At 40.1% G+C, this 18,384-nt stretch overlaps 1 protein-coding gene across 1 annotated transcript; it reads right to left on the bottom strand.

Annotated features, from left to right (window-relative positions):
* Positions 1-4,924: 4,924 nt before the first annotated feature.
* LOC108935456 (protein shisa-like-2A) lies at positions 4,925-16,950 on the bottom strand. Its single transcript, XM_018754046.1, has 4 exons — positions 16,931-16,950; positions 16,369-16,794; positions 7,945-8,081; positions 4,925-5,315 (listed from the first exon to the last, which is right to left on the bottom strand). The coding sequence occupies exons 2-4, from the start codon at positions 16,548-16,550 to the stop codon at positions 5,125-5,127; spliced, it is 510 nt and encodes a 169-aa protein (XP_018609562.1). The 5' UTR covers positions 16,551-16,794; positions 16,931-16,950; the 3' UTR covers positions 4,925-5,124.
* Positions 16,951-18,384: the final 1,434 nt, after the last annotated feature.

The following is an 18,384-nucleotide window of genomic DNA, read 5'->3' as shown; positions in this document are numbered from 1 at the left end:
TAATGCAAGCGTATAAAACCATAAACATCTGTGCGATCACATGGGAAATCATCTAGGAGATAAATGCTTTCTTTTTTCCCAGGGAAAAATACTGAGATCAAATGAAGTAGGGCAATGTTTACCTCCATGCAGATATTCAGACACAGATTATGGACATGCTGTGTATGAAAGCAAAAATGCAATTTTCAGTGGTATAAAGTACATCATCTTTCATCTGATGTGTTATGTATGAAACAAACTATGTAAAATCATATCAACAGATGATGACTACCTTTTGATGAAATGAATTTCCACCAAAAAATTACTTTTGTGTTATTCATGATCATTACCAAAAAAATTACTCCATTGGTAGACATTTATGTTAGTCTACTAAAACATTTTCTTCCGTAAGGATCATTGTTCCAGCATTTACTGGCTTTCCGTCCATTAACATTTGTATTTATTCATTTTCCGGATGCTTTTCTCCAAAGCCACGTACATCTTAGGGAACAATACAAAAAGTCGGTTGCATCAATATAAAGGGTGTTTTGGATACAGATGTGATTCTTGAGTACAGTCAATTTGTCACCTTCTACTATATGAATCAGTATATGTTACACAAGTAGTTGCATATTGCCTTTTCCATTATCATATTTATTGAGCGCTTAGAAGATCATGGGAGAAGTGAATCCAAAAGAGGTGACTTTTGAGAGCCTTCTTAAATTTGGAGAGAGATTCAGCAGTTCTGAGTAAGATGAGGAGGTCATTCCACGTTCCATGTTCAAATGGATTTATATAGGAGCTTAAGCAATCCATTTTAACATTGTAAAAGCAGAATTGCACTTTGATCAGCAGTCTTGGCTGATGTTCATTTCACATACCAGCGAAAGGAATCCTGATAGAAAACATACCAGTTCCCAAGACCTCCTGTTAATCCCTAATTCACACCCCACACCAGAAAACAAAGGAAAGCCACGCCACCTGTGGAGTTTCATTAACACACCTTGAAGCCCATCCACTGACTGCCAAGGAGTGCATGAAACCCTTGTTAACAACCCCTGCATTATAAAATAGTAATAATAACCAAGCACTCATCAAGTGTCAGAATGTCAGTCCCTCAAAATGAAACTGTCTTTGGCCTCACCGCAATACGGTAGGGTGAACACAGTGACACCGCACATAGCTCTAGTGTCTCACAGCGTCTGGATGGTACCTTTTTTAAACTGTATGTGTGTCCTCTGACCTTTTTGAATGGCACGCGTGTCTCGGGAGCTGTTCTGAATCTTTATGTGTGATCATAAAGGTTTTCTGAGTCACGCACATGGTTGCGGGAGCGAGCATGGGCGTGTATATAAAAAAGTTTTCTCAACATTTTAGAGCTGAGATTTTCAAAAGTCTACTAATAATTTAAATACTATACATAGTACAGAGGTAGGAATAGTGAATTTTCTTTTCATTTCTTTATGTTTTATTTTTATTTTTTTTGGTCTCTAAATGAAGGCAGAGGTTAGATTTATTATTTTATGGTTGCTTTTTTTAAAGATTTACAGGGTTTACAGGGTAACAGTAAGCTATTCGCAGAGATTTCAAGGCCCTTGGGATATAACTGACTGAATCAGATCAAGTAATTTTTTCAATCCAGTTGTAATACACAAGTTATACACTCGGTAGGACCAGATTACACAGACAATGAAAATTGTACTTAATGCTTGAAAGGTGTTTTGTTTCAAACATATAATTTTGTTGCCAGTAGTCTAATGGCCTGATGCACTGACAGAAAAAATGTAAGCAATTTGTAGCGTAATTGTGTTTTCTCACAAACACACACACACACACACACACACACACTGTCTGGAACTGCTTGTCCCAAGCAAAGTCGTGGCAAGCAGGGGCCTAACCCAGCAACACAGGGCGCAAGGCTGGAGGGGGAGGGAACACAGCCAAGATGGGACGCCAGTCCACCGCAAGGCACCCCAAGCAGGACTCAAACCCAGTGCACCACTGCACCTCCTTTCGTGTTTTCTGTTAATTTTTAAAAGTCAAATTAATCAGGCTGAATGACCAGACCTGTCCTGATTTTGTAGATCTATTCTCAAAATTACACTGGTTTAAGACCGTAATAATTGGTTCCAAACTTTCTATCCCTGAGTGATTTTCATCAAACTGTTGACTCACTCTATTGTGGGTTCATGTGAAGCTCAGTACTATCTCACTGTTTTCTTTCTGCTGGAAAAAATCACTTTTTGTTTGTCATTTTTATAGATTACATAGTGGTTAGAGCAGCTGCCTTCATGTGTAAAGGTTACTTTGAATTTTACTTACTGCTGTAGTGCACTTATAGTAGTAGTAGTAGTACACTCATATTTTACCTACTGCTGTAGTACACTTGAGCAAGGCACTTTCCGTAAGTTGCTCCGGTAAAATTGCAAAATTATATAAATGAATAAATACTTGTAGGTAGCTTAAAATTGTGAGTAGCTCTGAAGAAAAGTGTACGAGGAATTTTAAATATAATAGTTGTAAGCTTCTGTGCATTCAAGTTGCAAGAATTTTACTTTACAGGGAGTTTTATTTAATACCCCTTCTTTGACTTATGAAGCACTTCTTTGCATCTACAATGAATGAATTTATATTCTGCATGTCTTCTGACAGCTGAGCAGCATGAGACATTTATATTTACATTTATTCATTCAGCAGGTGCTTTTCTCCAAAGTGACTCACGGTGATTTTTGTGCGGTATTTATCAGACTCCTTTATCCAAGGTGATTTATGGTGTCCCATTAAACTCCCTACAGTCATTCACACATTTATACAGCACATCAATGTAACAGACTCACTCACAAACACATATACTACAGGCAATTTAGAGTGACCAATCCACGTGAAACATGCATCTTTGGACTGTTGGCGGAACCCTATGCATTGTGAAGTATACAGCTGCCACGTCCCCGGGAACAAGCGGATCGCCAACACCTACGACCAATCAATGAAGACCCAGATAAAAGGAGCTCTGTGTCCGAATAACGACGCAGATTCTTGCAATCGCCTTCGAGGTCTTGCAGTGTCAGCGTTCTTGTTCTGTGTCTAGTATACCTGGTTATTGATCCTCGCTTGCTTTCTACAACCACTTAGTATAGCCTTGGCTGTGAATTGACGTTTGAGCCTCGTACGACCTTTGCCTGTCCCTGACCCTGATCGTGCCCAGCCCTTTGGACTTCAGGAAAGAAATAAAACCAACTTGGAATTGGGTCCACACTCACCACCTGTCTCTGGCCACTCTGTGTGACAACAGCTCATAACAGCTACAAAAGAGCTGAATGAGTGCAGCTTAATAGCCATAGAGTATTACAGACTAATTAATTTAGAAAATGGTCTTGTTATACTGTATGTACTATGTACATGAATAGTATATACTATGGACTATGTATAATGTTAACTAGTGAAGCAATCGTGTGAATTTCAATAGTTGGTGTTGATATTTTAACATAAATGGGTGTCACTTTTGGGGCTTATAAACACATAAAAACTTTCACATTTGAAACAAACAGTAATTACGTCTGTGTTATGAGAGTTCAACTTTTTCAGGAATGCACTACCTTCGTACGGCAGGGGAAGGCTGTACAGGGAAATTTGCAAGCGTCATTTCATTTTATAATAAAAAAAGTACAAACAGCACTAAATGTCCTTCAAACAGCCATTCAAATCTAGTAACAATCAAGAAAAACTAGAATCAGCCAAATACTTGCAAGAGAATAGTCACTCTCACTCTCCTTAACCACTTATCTTTCTCAGTGTCAGAGCAGTGAAGAGCGGTGAAAGAATCACTACCTTAGGAGGGGTGCATCCTAGATGGCATGTCAATCCATCAGAATGGACACACTCACTGGGACAGACACACACTGTGGGGAATTCAGCATCACTACTTGCAACAAAATTTTATCACTTATTGATTATGTAGTCTTTTTTTATTTGTATGTACTTTTATAAATGTTAAATGTACACTCCCTTGAAAGACTTTAACACATTTCACACACACACACACACATCATCTGAAACCGCTTGTCCCATATGGGGTCATGGGGAGCCAGAGCCTAACCTGGCAAGACAGGGCAAAAGGCTGGAGGGGAATGGGACACACCCAGGATGGGATGCCAGTCTGTCGCAAGGCACCCCAAGTGGGACTCAAACCCCAGACCCACCGGAGAGCAGGACCCGGTCCAACCCACTGCACCACCATGTCCCCTCGCAACACATTTCAAAAACAAATTAAACAACAAAATCAACTATTTACTATACATATCTATGAATTTCATTGTAATCTGTTCAGAAGTAATTTTGAAGTACATATGAATTATAAGAATTTCATTGCCACACTGTTGCATGAAAAGTGAAGACAGAAAAATTCCACGTTTTTGCTATTTTGATTAATTTTAATAACATTTTTAAATTTACTTCATACTTTGGATTAATAATTTTAAGACTTAAAAATTACTGTTTAAAAAGTAATCATTCAGAAGTAATCAGTATCTGAAAGATATCATCCTAAATGTCAAAGCTGCATGTGAGATTAATTTTATAATTGCATTAGAATGAATCACATAGAAAGAAAGTATAAGATTGATATATCCAGATCTTTAATATTTATTCAGTGATAAAATATTCACGCCATATAAAAACAAGGATTTCAGTTTGAATCTAGTCACTGGCCACTGACAGACTACAAAAATATGAACAAGGTCACTTTGGTAAAGAAGTCAGCTTAAACAGGAGTAATAACACAAAGCCATTGTATGCACATTGTTCAGCGATGCACAAGGATCCAAGCCCATGACCTTGGCTAGTTCAAGCACAAGAAAAAGGGCATGTCGCAGATGTTTTTTATTTTTCAACAAATAATCAAATAACATACAAAGCTGAACAAAGAGATATGAAATGCAAAGACCTACAAATAATCCATAACATGTAACAATAGCCTAAGTTTGCCTCAATGACGTTAATATAAAGCCATGCCAGTCGTGTGCTGAGAGCTTTGCTCCCTCGCTGTCACATTAGGGTGTGCAGAAAACAAAGATTTTTTTTTTCTGGCCACTCGATTCAAGTAAGAAAAGAAGCGTGTTCCTAGGGCAGTGGAGATGTGGGGCATATCTATGAAGGTCCTTCCATGTTGACAGTGGTGACGGTGGCCATGAAACACCTCTGAAAGAGGCGGTCTGCGTCTGGGGGCTGGTTGTCACAGTCTAGTTTGCGACTCAGGAAGTGTTTGCGGAAACCCGGCTGCGCACCGGGGGTTCCATTGCAGAAATGGCCGGGGTCCTCAGGAGCACTGGCATCAGGACCTGGAACACACACAGTACTGAGGTAGGCGATGGACTCTTGCTCTTGTGCACACCATTCTCTCACTGACAGCCTACTATACAGTAGTTTTCCTCTCTGTCAAAGTCACACTAGTATTGTATCTTGAGCTGATGGTAGGAACTTATGTCAAAATCTAATGTCCCATTTTTATGCTTTGTTTTGTTTGGAATTCTACCGTTTGTGTTTATTAACAACTAGCCATGAATCTATTTTTTTTGTGTGTGGACCTCAGTGAGCAGTGCTATATGCACAGTAAATAAAAGCTATACTTCGGGTTATTCTTTTGAGCCAGTTTGGAGGACAGCGATATGTGCACACTGTCCTTTTCTATGTGTCTTAATGTGTTGCTGGGACCTTTACAGTGCACGTCTTAAGGGAGAGTCCTTTAGCCCATTGTAATATACTTGCATGGCTAAAGTAATAAATGCAACTATATTCAGGATTCCCCCCGGTAGTTTTAGTTCAGTACTATGGCCATGATCATGATAGACCTGCATGGGGACTGTTACTAGTACAACAGTGTTCATTTGTTTAATTAGCCAGAAGTCCCACATTCATAACTACATGCATGACCGTACAATACAGTAGTACAATATAAATTATAAAAAAATAAATAACCTCAAGAGGGACTGTTATCAATGACCAAGAAAACAAGTTTACAAAGCAAATAAAATGAAAGGCTGAACAAGCTTGATTTGCTTGCCAAATTAACTATGATATTAAGCAACACCTAGTGTAGTAAAAGCTGATGCAGTTTTTCATGCTGGCTGCAACTTTTTTTAGTTGTATACTAATAAAAATATCAGTTCAGTCCATCTACGCATCGGTCATTATGCCGTCAAATTATTTTAGTTGGCAAAAAACATTTAAAAGCAATCTTGTGGAGGGGTCACAAAGACAGTGGCCTAAATTACCAATTTTATGCTATGAAAATGTACTATGATGGTATAAAATTAAACATAATTAATGCCACCCAAACACTTAATGTGAAATATGAATGCATTTCTGCTGGAAGACCTTAAATTATTAAACTGTTAATTTGTATTCAAATTCCACCTATTGTTTGTACTTTTTCACCCAATAAATACCACTAGATTAATTCAACCAATTGAATATAAGCACGGTCTTTGAACTTTGTTTACTAACTAACTAGCAAAGCAGCTTAAGTGGTTTAGAATTTTAAAACAAGAATGTATCACCAGCCATTTAACAAAAGAATGCTATGTGAACGCAAGGATGCAAGTGGAAAATGATTAAATGTTAAGATACATTCATTTGCACTTCACTTCACTATTATTTTCCAGTGGGACACGTGTTTACGAGTGTTACTCAGTCAAGTGTGACCCCCCCGCCCTCCCATTCCAGCATTAAAAAGGTCATTTTGAAACCACCTTCCAGTGGCCATTCACATGGTGGAGTGTCCACAGTAATTTCAGTGCTCAGTGTATACAAGAAACTTAATTATGGTAATTTCAGAACACTTCACAAAGGTAAAGCAGAGCATTATGACTGAAAATAATGCATGTAAAATCAAGTTTGCTGTGTAAGACAATTAGATATGTGAGTAAGCTTTCAGTATTGTGGTTTTTGCCTAAGGTAACCCTATGGCCTTAGACTTCAAACATGATGTCCTGAATATGTAAGCATTAATGTTCAAGCCAGGCTCTTTGTGTGTTCTACAAAGACAGGGTTATTACAAAAATTGTAAAAATAAATGTGTGCATTCGTATCAGACAATGGACGGTAAATGCAGTGTTGTTACAGATGACACTAGGGCAGTGAGGTAAGCACTGTAAGAAAACAATACACCAGTATTAGCAGAATAAAACTGATCATTTTTGTAATGAATAATTAAATTTCCCAGCTGAAGGACTGGCTTCTCTATTTGGTGCTTAGTGGGATAGCCTCATGGCTTATTCACAGCATACAAAAAAGGTACACGGTGCACATAAATTTATTTTGGATTCATTTTTGTCTCCTCTTCAAGCGAACTCATTATCTTACACAAAATTAACATTAATATAATTACTTTGATGGGAATTTCTTGCCTCCCAGTCTCTTTGTGTGTTAGCATACAGCCTGTCACATTGCTCTTCTGGCTATGCATACACTGTTACTATTAATGCAAAGAAACATTTTGAGTACAGCCAAATAGAGGCAAGGGTTTGTAGTTTGGCAGATCTAAGTGTTTATATTTACATTTATTCATTTAGCTGATACTTTTCCCCCAAAGAACCTTACAATTCAGTTCTTACAATTCTTTATCCAGTTATACCACGGGTATTTTTACTGGAGTAACTTAGGGTAAGTAAGTAGTACTCAAGGATGCTACAGCTGGAGCAAGGATTCAAACCTGCAACCTTTAGTTTCCAAAGGCAGTACCTCTAACCTCTAAACTACCAGCTATTCGCAGTTACCAGCTGTTAAATTCTCTAGCTTAATGGACCTTGTTAAGCTGTAACTATAATGTGCCAGTTGAATCACTGTTGACTAAAACATTCAGATCAATAAATAACATTAACCATGCGTAGAAGGGGCTACTATTATTCATGGAAATGATACTTCCAGTGTCAGGCTCCCCCAGGTTAGTATCCCGGTGTAGCTTCTTACCTGGAGCTCGCAGCGGGAGACCGCTGTCCAGCCGACTGGGCTTGGTGGCAATGAAGAGATAGCAGAGGACACATATGGTGATGATGAAGGCTAGCAAAACCACTGCTGCAACAGACAGGCCTACAAGAGCTCCAACACTGTAAAGAAGAGAGAGAGATAAATTTCTGTTCTTTAATGTAGAAAGAAACAGGCCCAGAAAGATCAGCAGCAGGTATTACGGTGCAAAGGGACTCCAACTACAACACTGTGTATGATTACAGCTAGAAAACTGAGTCTGAGATATCATGAAAGTTTTCATGCAGTCTTCAGATCACATATCATCACTGTAAGAGTTGAGCACGGCCCCAAGGGTGCAGGGCTGACTAGTTGACATTCCAGATATCCAATCCATTGTAAATTCTTGGAAGGAACATCACTGACATCCAGACATACTATTTCAGGGATTCGTAGTTATTTTACATCCTGCACCTATTTTATGACCCGCTATTGGTGACTGTATTTGTTTAGGAAACAATGTCCCAAAACCATTAGTAGCCAATTATCTATGAATATCATGTATTTCTGTAACCAGTTCTTCAGTCAGCACTACGGATAGGGAACCCAATTCATTATCATTACATTCATATCCATTCAGAGTATAGGCAGGGAACACAATAAATTTTGCAATCAATTTTGTGTGCCATTTACACACATTCTAACACTGGTGCACGTACCGAGACCAAGAGAAGGAACAAATCCACTCTAATAGCACATACTTCCATCATAAGAGGAAATCCACAAAAATAAGCTTGAACAAAGAAAATCAACCGACAAGGGTACATCTGAACTCTCAATCCTGAATCTCAGAGAAAACAGCATTACACTACATTTACTCATTTAAATTACACAATTGTGGCATTGACAGAAGTAAGTCATGCAGGACTTAAAAGAGGCCCATTAAAATTTTTGCATTTTAAAATCATAACGTGGACATCTGAGACAGAATGTAGAATTGTAAGCTTGCACATTCATTTTCCTGTTGTAAAATACAGAACAAATATGACATTCTCATTTGTAACTATGGTAGCTATTATGAGAGGAGACAGGTAGGCCTCATCTTATGATACATGAGACTTCCAACAACCCAGAATTTCAACAGCTGTCCTATGAATCTTATTATATGATTTTTGTTTGGTTGTAATGTCTAACGATGACCATTCCATTTGTTGTAAAATGGAGTGGTCATCGTTGGACATTAATAAGGCACCTTGTTTCTTATTGACTCAGTCAGTGTGTCTATCACCAATTACATTTTATGTAGAAAAACATTGTTTTATTTACAAGACATTTTGTTTGTGATTCCATTCTTTGCTTTTTTATAATGGCTAGCAAGCGAAAACATGAGTTTTCTCATGGTTCTGAAAAGAAAAAGTGAAAGAAAAGAGAGAAATAAAGGTAAGAATGCAACATCAAAATATAATACTGTGCTGTATTTATATTATTGGTATGCTAGATTAGCTTTTGTTTAATATGACTAATGTGTGAAATTAGTCAAAAAATATGACAAAGCCCTTTTATACAATACAGAAGAGAACTACGCCGTAAGATTGAGGACTATCTGTATAAACATTATGCCTTGGTTTTCATTTCAAAATATTACTCGTCTCTGTTTCTTGTTCATTTAAATCTTCAGAACTTTGAGCTTAAATGAAAGCCACACTTCACTGAAAGTTATGTTATTAATCAGCCTTATTTTCATCACAAAGTTAAAATTCAATTTTCAGTCAAGAAACTGAGAAGAAAAAACCAACGCCAACATAAAAGTCAAAAAAAATTAATTCTTTATTTTTTCAAAAAAACACATTTTTCTTTTAAGGAACTCAAACAAATTACTGAAATCAAAGCGCTAATATTCTTAAGCCACATTTTCTTTAGACCAGCTATGGGACATAGTACAAAATAAAACCTCAACCCCAGAATAAAGTTTTAACATGTACAGTAAATACAAAAGGATTTCAATGCCTTTTTCTGTCTTCTTTGTTAGTGTACATTTCATAATATCATCAAGAAAGGAGTTTGGGTTGGGATTTAACAAGAGAATGGTTGGGGAGAAATTTTTTGTCAAAGGTTTCTTGGATCATTGCGTGTTCCCAGTGCGGTAAACTTGTGTCTTATCACACTCTCAGAATGAATTTTTCAAAGTGCCTGGAGAGGCTTTGCATTTAAAGGACAACTGAGAACTCCCTGGGAACATGAAAGTGCACTGGAGTGAGAATTAACTTGAAGGTTTTGCTTCTGGGTGCTGAGATAGATAGAGACAGGGAAGACCTTAGCACATATAGATGACAATTCATGGTGATGAATGACTGATTCACATAACGACCTCATTAAGTGCTTGATAATTATGAATTTTTTTCATATCATGCTGAAATCATGGGTTGATCATTAATCTAGCAATAGCGGGGGGGAGCAGCAGTTCTTCCATAATGCAGTGTGTGTGAGTAGTTGAACGAGCAACCGTTTTGGGGAGTTGTGGGGGAATTGCTGGCCTGAGTGTTCTGTCTTCTGTATAATATTTGCTGAGTATGTGCGTGTTCTGTAAGGGCTACTGTTCAGCTCTGCAGAGGAAAGGACAGTCAAGGAGGACAGTAATGTTATACAGGTGTTTTACAGTGAGTTGGTGGTACTTGGGGAAATTGGTTTAGGGTTTTCTCATAGGCTGAAAACACATTATTCTTTTTCCCATTTTAAATAAATGTAAATATGCTGTTGGTATTCAAACATATTATGTATGCAACATTATGCTTTGATTTCAAAAACGAATATAATCATCATATCTGATTTTCTTACGGGTTCCGCTGGTGCTCGAGTTCCGCTTGGGGTGCCCTGCGGTGGACTGGCATCCCGCCTGGGGTGTGCCCCCCCCCCCCCAGCCCCACACCCTGCACTGCTGGGTTAGGCACCGGCTTGCCGTGACCCCGCTTGGGACAAGTGGTTTCGGACGGTGTGTGTGTGCACAACTTTTCACACCTATTAATGTAAAAGTCTCAGGTTATCATGGAACAACAAGACCCTATTACTGTTTGAAACAGGCACTTGAAGTCTTAAAAGCAGATGCATATATCCTCTCTTTGGGAACATGATTGAGAACCAATACTTAGACTGCATAATATTGTTGCATTGTTGTCTATTTTTATACACCATTGTTAGTCCACTGGCTGTAATGCTTTTGTTACATGCCAACAAACTGATTTTCCTTGGTGATATGGGAGGCATGTGTGTATGGGTCTGATTATTTCCTTCATTTTTAATGTTGCAAACTTTTGAATCGCAGCAAAGTATCCAAGGTCTTTTGTCTTGTAAATTTTCACAATTATATTGGAACTGGAAAAGTCTGGCATGTCACAAAAGGTCTGAAAACTCACCTTTTTCAAACAGTCTTCAGTCCAGATGTCATGACAGCCCCATGCAGCTGCATGTACTTAAGTGCTTGTACTTCAATTTATAAACAGGAAAAAGTCTCTTTGTAACTAGAATTGTGTGATGGCTAATCACTATCACATATAAAAGCTCAACAATACAGCTTGATTCCTGGGTTCAGGATGGGTTCTGTTGGGTTCTTTTGAAAACTTCAACTAAAGCTGTAATGATTTTTTTAAAATATTTTCATCAATGTCCTGGAAACATTGGGTGTGATGTGGGGAACTCTGTGGTTGGGACACTTATTTCATTACATTTTATTAACATACAGCAACATTAAAATTAATTGTACTTTAAAATATCTAAAAAAAATACGCATTGATCACCATCTCATATTCAATGTGTTATGTCTTTATATACAACACAGTATGGTGTTTCTGCTGTGCTACAGGGCCCACAGAAGAATGAAACAGTGGAACAGACAAATGAAAGTGAGCTGGATACAGTATTAAAAAGTAAAATAACAATGTGATGAAGTCCATGTGACCAGCAGTAAAGGTCATATCACTCAGTAATTTGGTGTTTAACCATCACATCTGAGTCACAGCGTGCAAAGAAAGCAGAGCTAGAAAGAATGCGAATTACATTAGCACACACCAGTGCCCATCAGCCCTCAGCTTCCAGGCTCGTGCAATAGTAGTCAAAAATAAGCAAGAAAATTGGATGTACTCTAACCAAATTCTTGGAGAACACAAAATGCACAAAAGACTTCTGTAGTTATACGTGACCGTTGGTTATTGTGATTTGATGGGGTTCTGGGGTGTTTTTGGGTAACCACTGAGGGGTTGTGAATTTGTGTGATGTTGAGAGGTGTGTGTTTGTTTTTTCGTGTTGTAATTGGGGATTTTGGGGTTGATTGTGTTTTGGGTGGGGTAGATGTTGGATGGGGTAGCAGTGTCCTGCCTCAATGACTACCGTCCTGTCCACTCACATCCATTGTCATGAAATGCTTCGAGAGGCTCGTCATGAGGCACATTAAGACTCTGCTGCCCTCGTCACTGGACCCCCTGCAATTTGTGTATCGTTCCAAGCACTCAACAGGCAATGCCATCGCCACCACCCTCCATCCGGCCCTCACCCGCTTGGACGAAAAGGACACATACATTCAAATGCTGTTCAAAGACTTCAGTGCAGCATTCAGTACAATCACTCCTCAGCAACTGATTGGAAAGCTGAGCCTGCTGGGCCCGAATATCTCCTTTTGCAACTGGATCCTGGACTTCCTGATTGGGAGACCTCAGTCAGTCCAGATTAGAAGCAGCATCTCCAACATCACCATACTGAGCACTGGGCCACCCCACGGTTGTGTGCTCAGTCCGCTGCTGTTCACTCTGCTGACTCATGACTGTACAACAATGAACAGCTCGAACCACATCATGAAGATCACTGACGACACGACCGTGATGGGTCTCATCAGCAAGAACAATGAGTCAGCATACAGAGAGGAGATTCAGTGGCTGGTGCAGAGCCAACAACTTGTCCCTGAACGAGGACAAAACAAAAGAGAGGGCTGTTGACTTCAGGAAAGCATGGAGTGACCACTCTCCGCTGAACATCGACAGCTCCTCTGTGGAGATTGTCAAGAGCACCAAATTACTTGGTGTTCACCTGGCAGAGAACCTCACTTGGTCCCTCAACACCAGCTCCATAGCCAAGAAAGCCCAGCAGTATGTCTTCTTTCTGCAAAGGTTGAGGAAAGCCCATCCCATCCTCACCGCATTCTACAGAGGCACTATCGAGAGCATCTTGAGCAGCTGGATCACTGCCTGTTCGGAAATTGCAGCATTTCGGATGGCAAGACCCTGCAGCGAATAATGAGGACAGCTGAGAAGATCATCAGGGTCACTCTTCCCTCCACCACAGGCATTTACACTACACACTGCATCCGCAAAGCCACCAGCATTATGGATGACCCCACGCACCCCTCACACAAACTTTTTGCAGAGGGTTTGGCTAAGTCCTGCTCTCTGGTGGGTCTGGGGTTCGAGTCCTGCTTAGGCTGCTTTGCGGTGGACTAGCATCCCATCTTGGGTGTGTCCCTTCCCCCTCCAGCCTTGCGCCCTGTGTTGCTGGGTTAGGCTCCGGTTTGCCACGACCCCGCTTGGGACAAGCGGTTTCAGATAATGTGTGCATGTATTGTTGATTAGATTGTAGTTGTTGTCGGGTGTTTTGTATGATGTGTAGGAGTGTTTGGGTGATGAGAGAGTAGTTGTATACAGGTGGACTAAAGGTTGATCATTTTGTGCCAAGATGGTTCAATGTTAATTAGATTATAATAGCTGATAGGTGTGGTACAAAATGTAAATGTGTCTGTTGGATTATTGATTGAGATAGTCTTTGTTGTTATTGATGGAAATGTTGACGGGTGATGACTGGATTGTGATAGTGGGTAGTACTGTATTTGATGTGTAAGGGGGTTTTGCTGGATGTTGGTTATTGTGGATAATGATGTGGGTGACTGTTGATTGGACTGCAAAAAGACGTTAGATGTATATGAGGTAAAAAAGTTTTTGTTGGATGTTTAGAGATTAAGCTGTTGGTGTGTTGTTTTGTTAAGTGTTGTATACGTTGTGTGGAAGGCTGGTTGGATGAAATACATAATATATGTTTCCTTTTTTTTTAATTTGTGGAGGATCATTTTATGGAAGTGATGAGGAGGATCTTTTGTGATGTCTTGGTATTGTAATGATTTTATTGAGAAATGCCAACTGTGAAATGTTTGTTATGTAGATGTGCTGTATATCTGGTGTGTTTTTAATACTTTTATCTAATACAATTTGAAAAAAAAAGATCAATACTGATGGTATTGCAGTTTAAGTTTTTGCATTTTCTCTCTATTTTTTAGCTGTAAAGGCATTTCCATCCATAATGGCTTATGAAAATCGGGGTCACAGTGGTCTAGAGACCATTTCATAAGAATAGTGTGAAAAAGGGTACACCCCAGTTAAAATGGCAGTGCTTCATGGGGCAAACTCTCTCTCACTCTCATTCTCTTACACACACACAATCATTTACTAAGACAAAAACACACTAAGGGCAATTTAGAGACACCATGCCACATGTCTTTGAATTGTGGGAGGAAACCAAAGTACCTGGAGGAAACCTATATGAACACCGGGAGAACATCAAAATTCCACCCAAAATGTGCCGGGATTGAGCCCACATCCAAACCCACAGCCCAGGACCTTTGGACCACTGTGCCAGTAATGACACTTGCTCCACTACAAGCCTCTGAAAACTGCCTTTTTCAAACTCTTGATTTTTATGGGTTTAGCAGAAAAATTCCATTGGGAATAACTCCATGACCCTACAGAGAAAAAAGGGTGGGTTTCCAAGACAAAAGATTCATTATCCACTATGGAAAGCAGCTGAAACACAAGTTCAGACTGAAAACATTATCCCTTCCATTTCTCCAGGTTCTGGAACACAAATGAAAGACTTGCACTTGAAGCACTAAAACATGCAAATATACCTAGAGTGTGTAAAACTAAATTAATAAATGTGTGTGGAACTGGGGTTGTTAACCATACAACGTTAACTCCAGTGAACAGAAGCAAACCCTTCATGTTTGCACATTTCTAGAAAGTTCTGAATTTTCCTCTATGACGCTACTGAAGTTGCCTTAGGCAGGCTGGTATAATGAGCCAATAAAACAAAAGTAGTTAAATAAGCAAAGTTCTAATAATTAATCGTTTAATCAATTAATGTAAAACAGCATGGACCAATAATAACAACCAGATTTATATCCCTCATCATTTCTTTTTGGTGGACTAATGAGCTGCGTTCCGTGGGTACTGCATTGATTGAAAAACATGATGATGCAGCTTCACTTTGCTCATTTGTGATTTGAGAAGTTATTCTGTTTATTTCTGTTCTTTGAGTTTATATTCTGGTATTGAACTCCTAATTGCACAGTAACGCTCCATCTACACTGGAATGCGTATAATGGTTTCCTACGACTGTTTTGTTACCAGATTGTAAGCTTACTGCTTTATTAACAAGTTTAAATATAATAGGGTTTCGTTGAGAGCAGGTTACTAATTAATAATAGATCAATCACAATGTGAATAGACTGGGGTCAAAGATGAAGAAAAATGGGTTACGTAGAAAGAATGACCTTAATACAATGTTTAACCTTCAGTCACTGCGTTTCTTGGCTTCATCATTGCAGCGATCCGCGTTATAAGCCGGATGCTCCCTTGGAGCGGGAGCAGCGACTGATTGTGAGCAGATGTTATGGAAAAAAGGATGGTGGAAATGTGAATATATGATGCGTGCAACCGTAGAGGGGACTGTGGTGCACTTGTTCATTGATGCAAGGCTGAGGTCACGGTGTAGGTCCATGATTCTAAGAAAGGGATTCTTCGGATCGAGATCACTCTTCCTTACGTTACGATGATGTTCCTTAATGACAGCGCCCGCTGGCGGGTCGGTGTTCCAGTAAATGCTCAATCATTATAGACGGCTTCTGTATGTTATGCCCCGCAGCCTAATAGGCTAATGTACTTCAGTTTACAGTTACTTTATTTGCATTGACAAGTCTGACGCTTTTCTCCAAAAGTGGCTCATATTATAGTTATTCACCCATGATTCATTCAGCTGGAGAATTTTATGGGAGCAGTTTGGATAAGTCCCTCGCTCGAGGACACCACAGATGGAGGTGGGGTTCAAACGTGCACCCTGAAGCCTTGGGTCCAAACGCAGCAGCGCTAGCGCTACACCACCACTCTCCTACCGCCTTTCTTACACACACACACAGTACATGATGATATAGTCACAGTAACTGGGCAACACCGAAACGCAATCGGTTAAACGAGCAACAAGTTTCAGCACTGTCGGAATAAATGCGCAATCATGAATGAGCAGAAAATGCGCAAGGAAAAATAACACGGCTTGGGCAGTGATCTCATAGTCGTACTAATAATGCAGGTGGCTTGAAGCCCGTGAGTGACTGCGGTCTCTTACCTGAGCCACCACATGTAGCCGTACTCGTACGGGAAGAAGCTGTTGGGGTCGTCGCAGCAGTACTTGACATCGTTGAAGCCGCAGCAGAAGACCGCTCGCGCGTCGCCCTCGGGCTTCGGGCACGTGAACCCTTCCACGAGCGCCTTCTCCGCGCTGTAGTAGCTCGTGCAGTCCGCGCTCATGCTGGCCGCCGCGGTCGCCGGGAGCGTCGAAGCGCTTCTTGAATGTCACATGTGCGGCCGCTATGTATGGCGAGATGCTTCGGGCTTAGTTTGAGAAAAGTTCCACTTGGTGGATTCAGATAACTTAAGTTATGAGTGTCAGCAGGTGTCGTTTTCAAGCTTTTAACGCAGCTTCATTGCATAGGAAGAGTAACAGTAACGGACGCGCCCATCGTTCCGGGGATGTTCAGTGGCTGTTTTTGTCCTTTCACCAACGTTAAACATGTTCGAGTCAGTCTCTCTCTCTCTCTCTCTCTCTCTCTCTCTCTCTCTCTCTCTCTCTCACTCTCTCCCCCTCTCTGTGTAAGTGAAAGGATCGGACCCATTCAGTCAGATTTTACCTTTGCCTCAAATCTAGCCACGGACTGCAGATAATTTAATTATTGGTCAACTGTTCTTTTTACAAGGGGGGTGCGGTGGCGCAGTGGGTTGGACCGGGTCCTGCTCTCCAGTGGGTCTGGGGTTCGAGTCCCGCTTGGGGTGCCTTGTGACGGACTGGTGTCCTGTCCTGGGTGTGTCTCCTCCTCCTCTGGCCTTACACCCTGTGTTGATGGGTAGGCTCCGGTTCCCCGCAACCCCGTATGGGACAAGCGGTTCAGAAAGTGTGTGTGTGTGTGTGTGTGTGTGTGTGTGTGTGTGTTCTTTTTACTCTTGTGCTGGAGTTGCTTGAAATGTACAGCAAATAAATCAGGTAAAAGTACTTCTGGGGTGTGAGGTCATCACTACTAAGGTTGATACTGTATTCTGTATGGATGTGTGTTCAATCACCACTCAGTCTGTGTGGAGGTTGCATGTTCTCCTCGTGTCTGTGTGGGTTTCCTCCTGCAGTCCAAAGACAGGTGGATAAGTGACTCCAAGTCACCCATAGTGAGCGAGAGTCTGTTTCACTGTTGTATGGATAAGTGACCCATTGTAAGTAGTATATACAGCAGTGTAAGTCATCTTAGATGGATAAAGTGTGGGCTGATAACACCATACAGTGTATATTTGAACACCATACAGTGTATATTTGAACTTGCCTTGGAGAAAAGCTAAATGAAGAAATGTGGGTCCCGTTCACAAATGTGTTTGGAAGAGCAGTTTCTATGCTGTGGATGGTCACTATTGCACTCACATTTATGCATTTTGCCAATGCTTTCCTGCAAGGCAACTTGCCATGTTTAGCTACGTACTTATTGATACAGCAGGGTGGTTTTACTGGAGTAACTGAAGATAAGTATCTTTCTTAAGGGAACAGTTGGAGGTTGGATTCAGACCTGCAGGTTTTGAATCCAAAGGCAGCAGCACTAACAACTACACTACCAGCAGACAAAGGTTTTAATCACACGGAGTTTAGCAGTATAAACCAATTACACAGGGAAATGATCCTATTCATTGTATGATTTGTAAATTTACACTGAAAGGTAACAAAGGTATTTTTGTTTGTTTCTGTTAATAAAAATAGTTTAAGTATAGGTCTTTAAAACTATGATATACAAATCTGTGACAAAACTGAAGGACCACCAAAATAAACCTGGAAGCAGTCAGTACAGAAAGCATCCCTTGTTTTTCATTTGCATTTTATTGCTGACAAGTTCATCCAGGCTGACATACACAGTGCTTGCATGGAAAGAAGAGATGAAAGTAACTCTAATGCAAAAATATAAAAAAGTTTCCTGAGATTGAATCTCACAGATGTAGGTGTTAAAATATGTTAATTTCTAAAGCTTATCTAATGCAATGAAAAATGTGAATTCTGGGGTCAAAAGTGCAATGACAAGTGGTTTTCTTTTAGAGTAGAAAAGAGCAAAACACC

Source organism: Scleropages formosus, chromosome 9, assembly GCF_900964775.1.
Source record: "Scleropages formosus chromosome 9, fSclFor1.1, whole genome shotgun sequence".
Taxonomy (NCBI): domain Eukaryota; kingdom Metazoa; phylum Chordata; class Actinopteri; order Osteoglossiformes; family Osteoglossidae; genus Scleropages; species Scleropages formosus.
Note: the sequence above shows the minus strand (reverse complement) of the source record. Positions and strands in the feature narration are given on the sequence as shown.

Excerpts from the sequence above, each read along its gene's own strand:
- LOC108935456 (XM_018754046.1), bottom strand. The coding sequence starts at position 16,550 with ATGAGCGCGGACTGCACGAGCTACTACAGCGCGGAGAAGGCGCTCGTG. Across the intron at positions 8,082-16,368 it reads GGCTACATGTGGTGGCTCAG|TGTTGGAGCTCTTGTAGGCC; the intron begins GTAAGAGACCGC and ends TCTTCTTTACAG. Across the intron at positions 5,316-7,944 it reads TCTCCCGCTGCGAGCTCCAG|GTCCTGATGCCAGTGCTCCT; the intron begins GTAAGAAGCTAC and ends TGTGTGTTCCAG.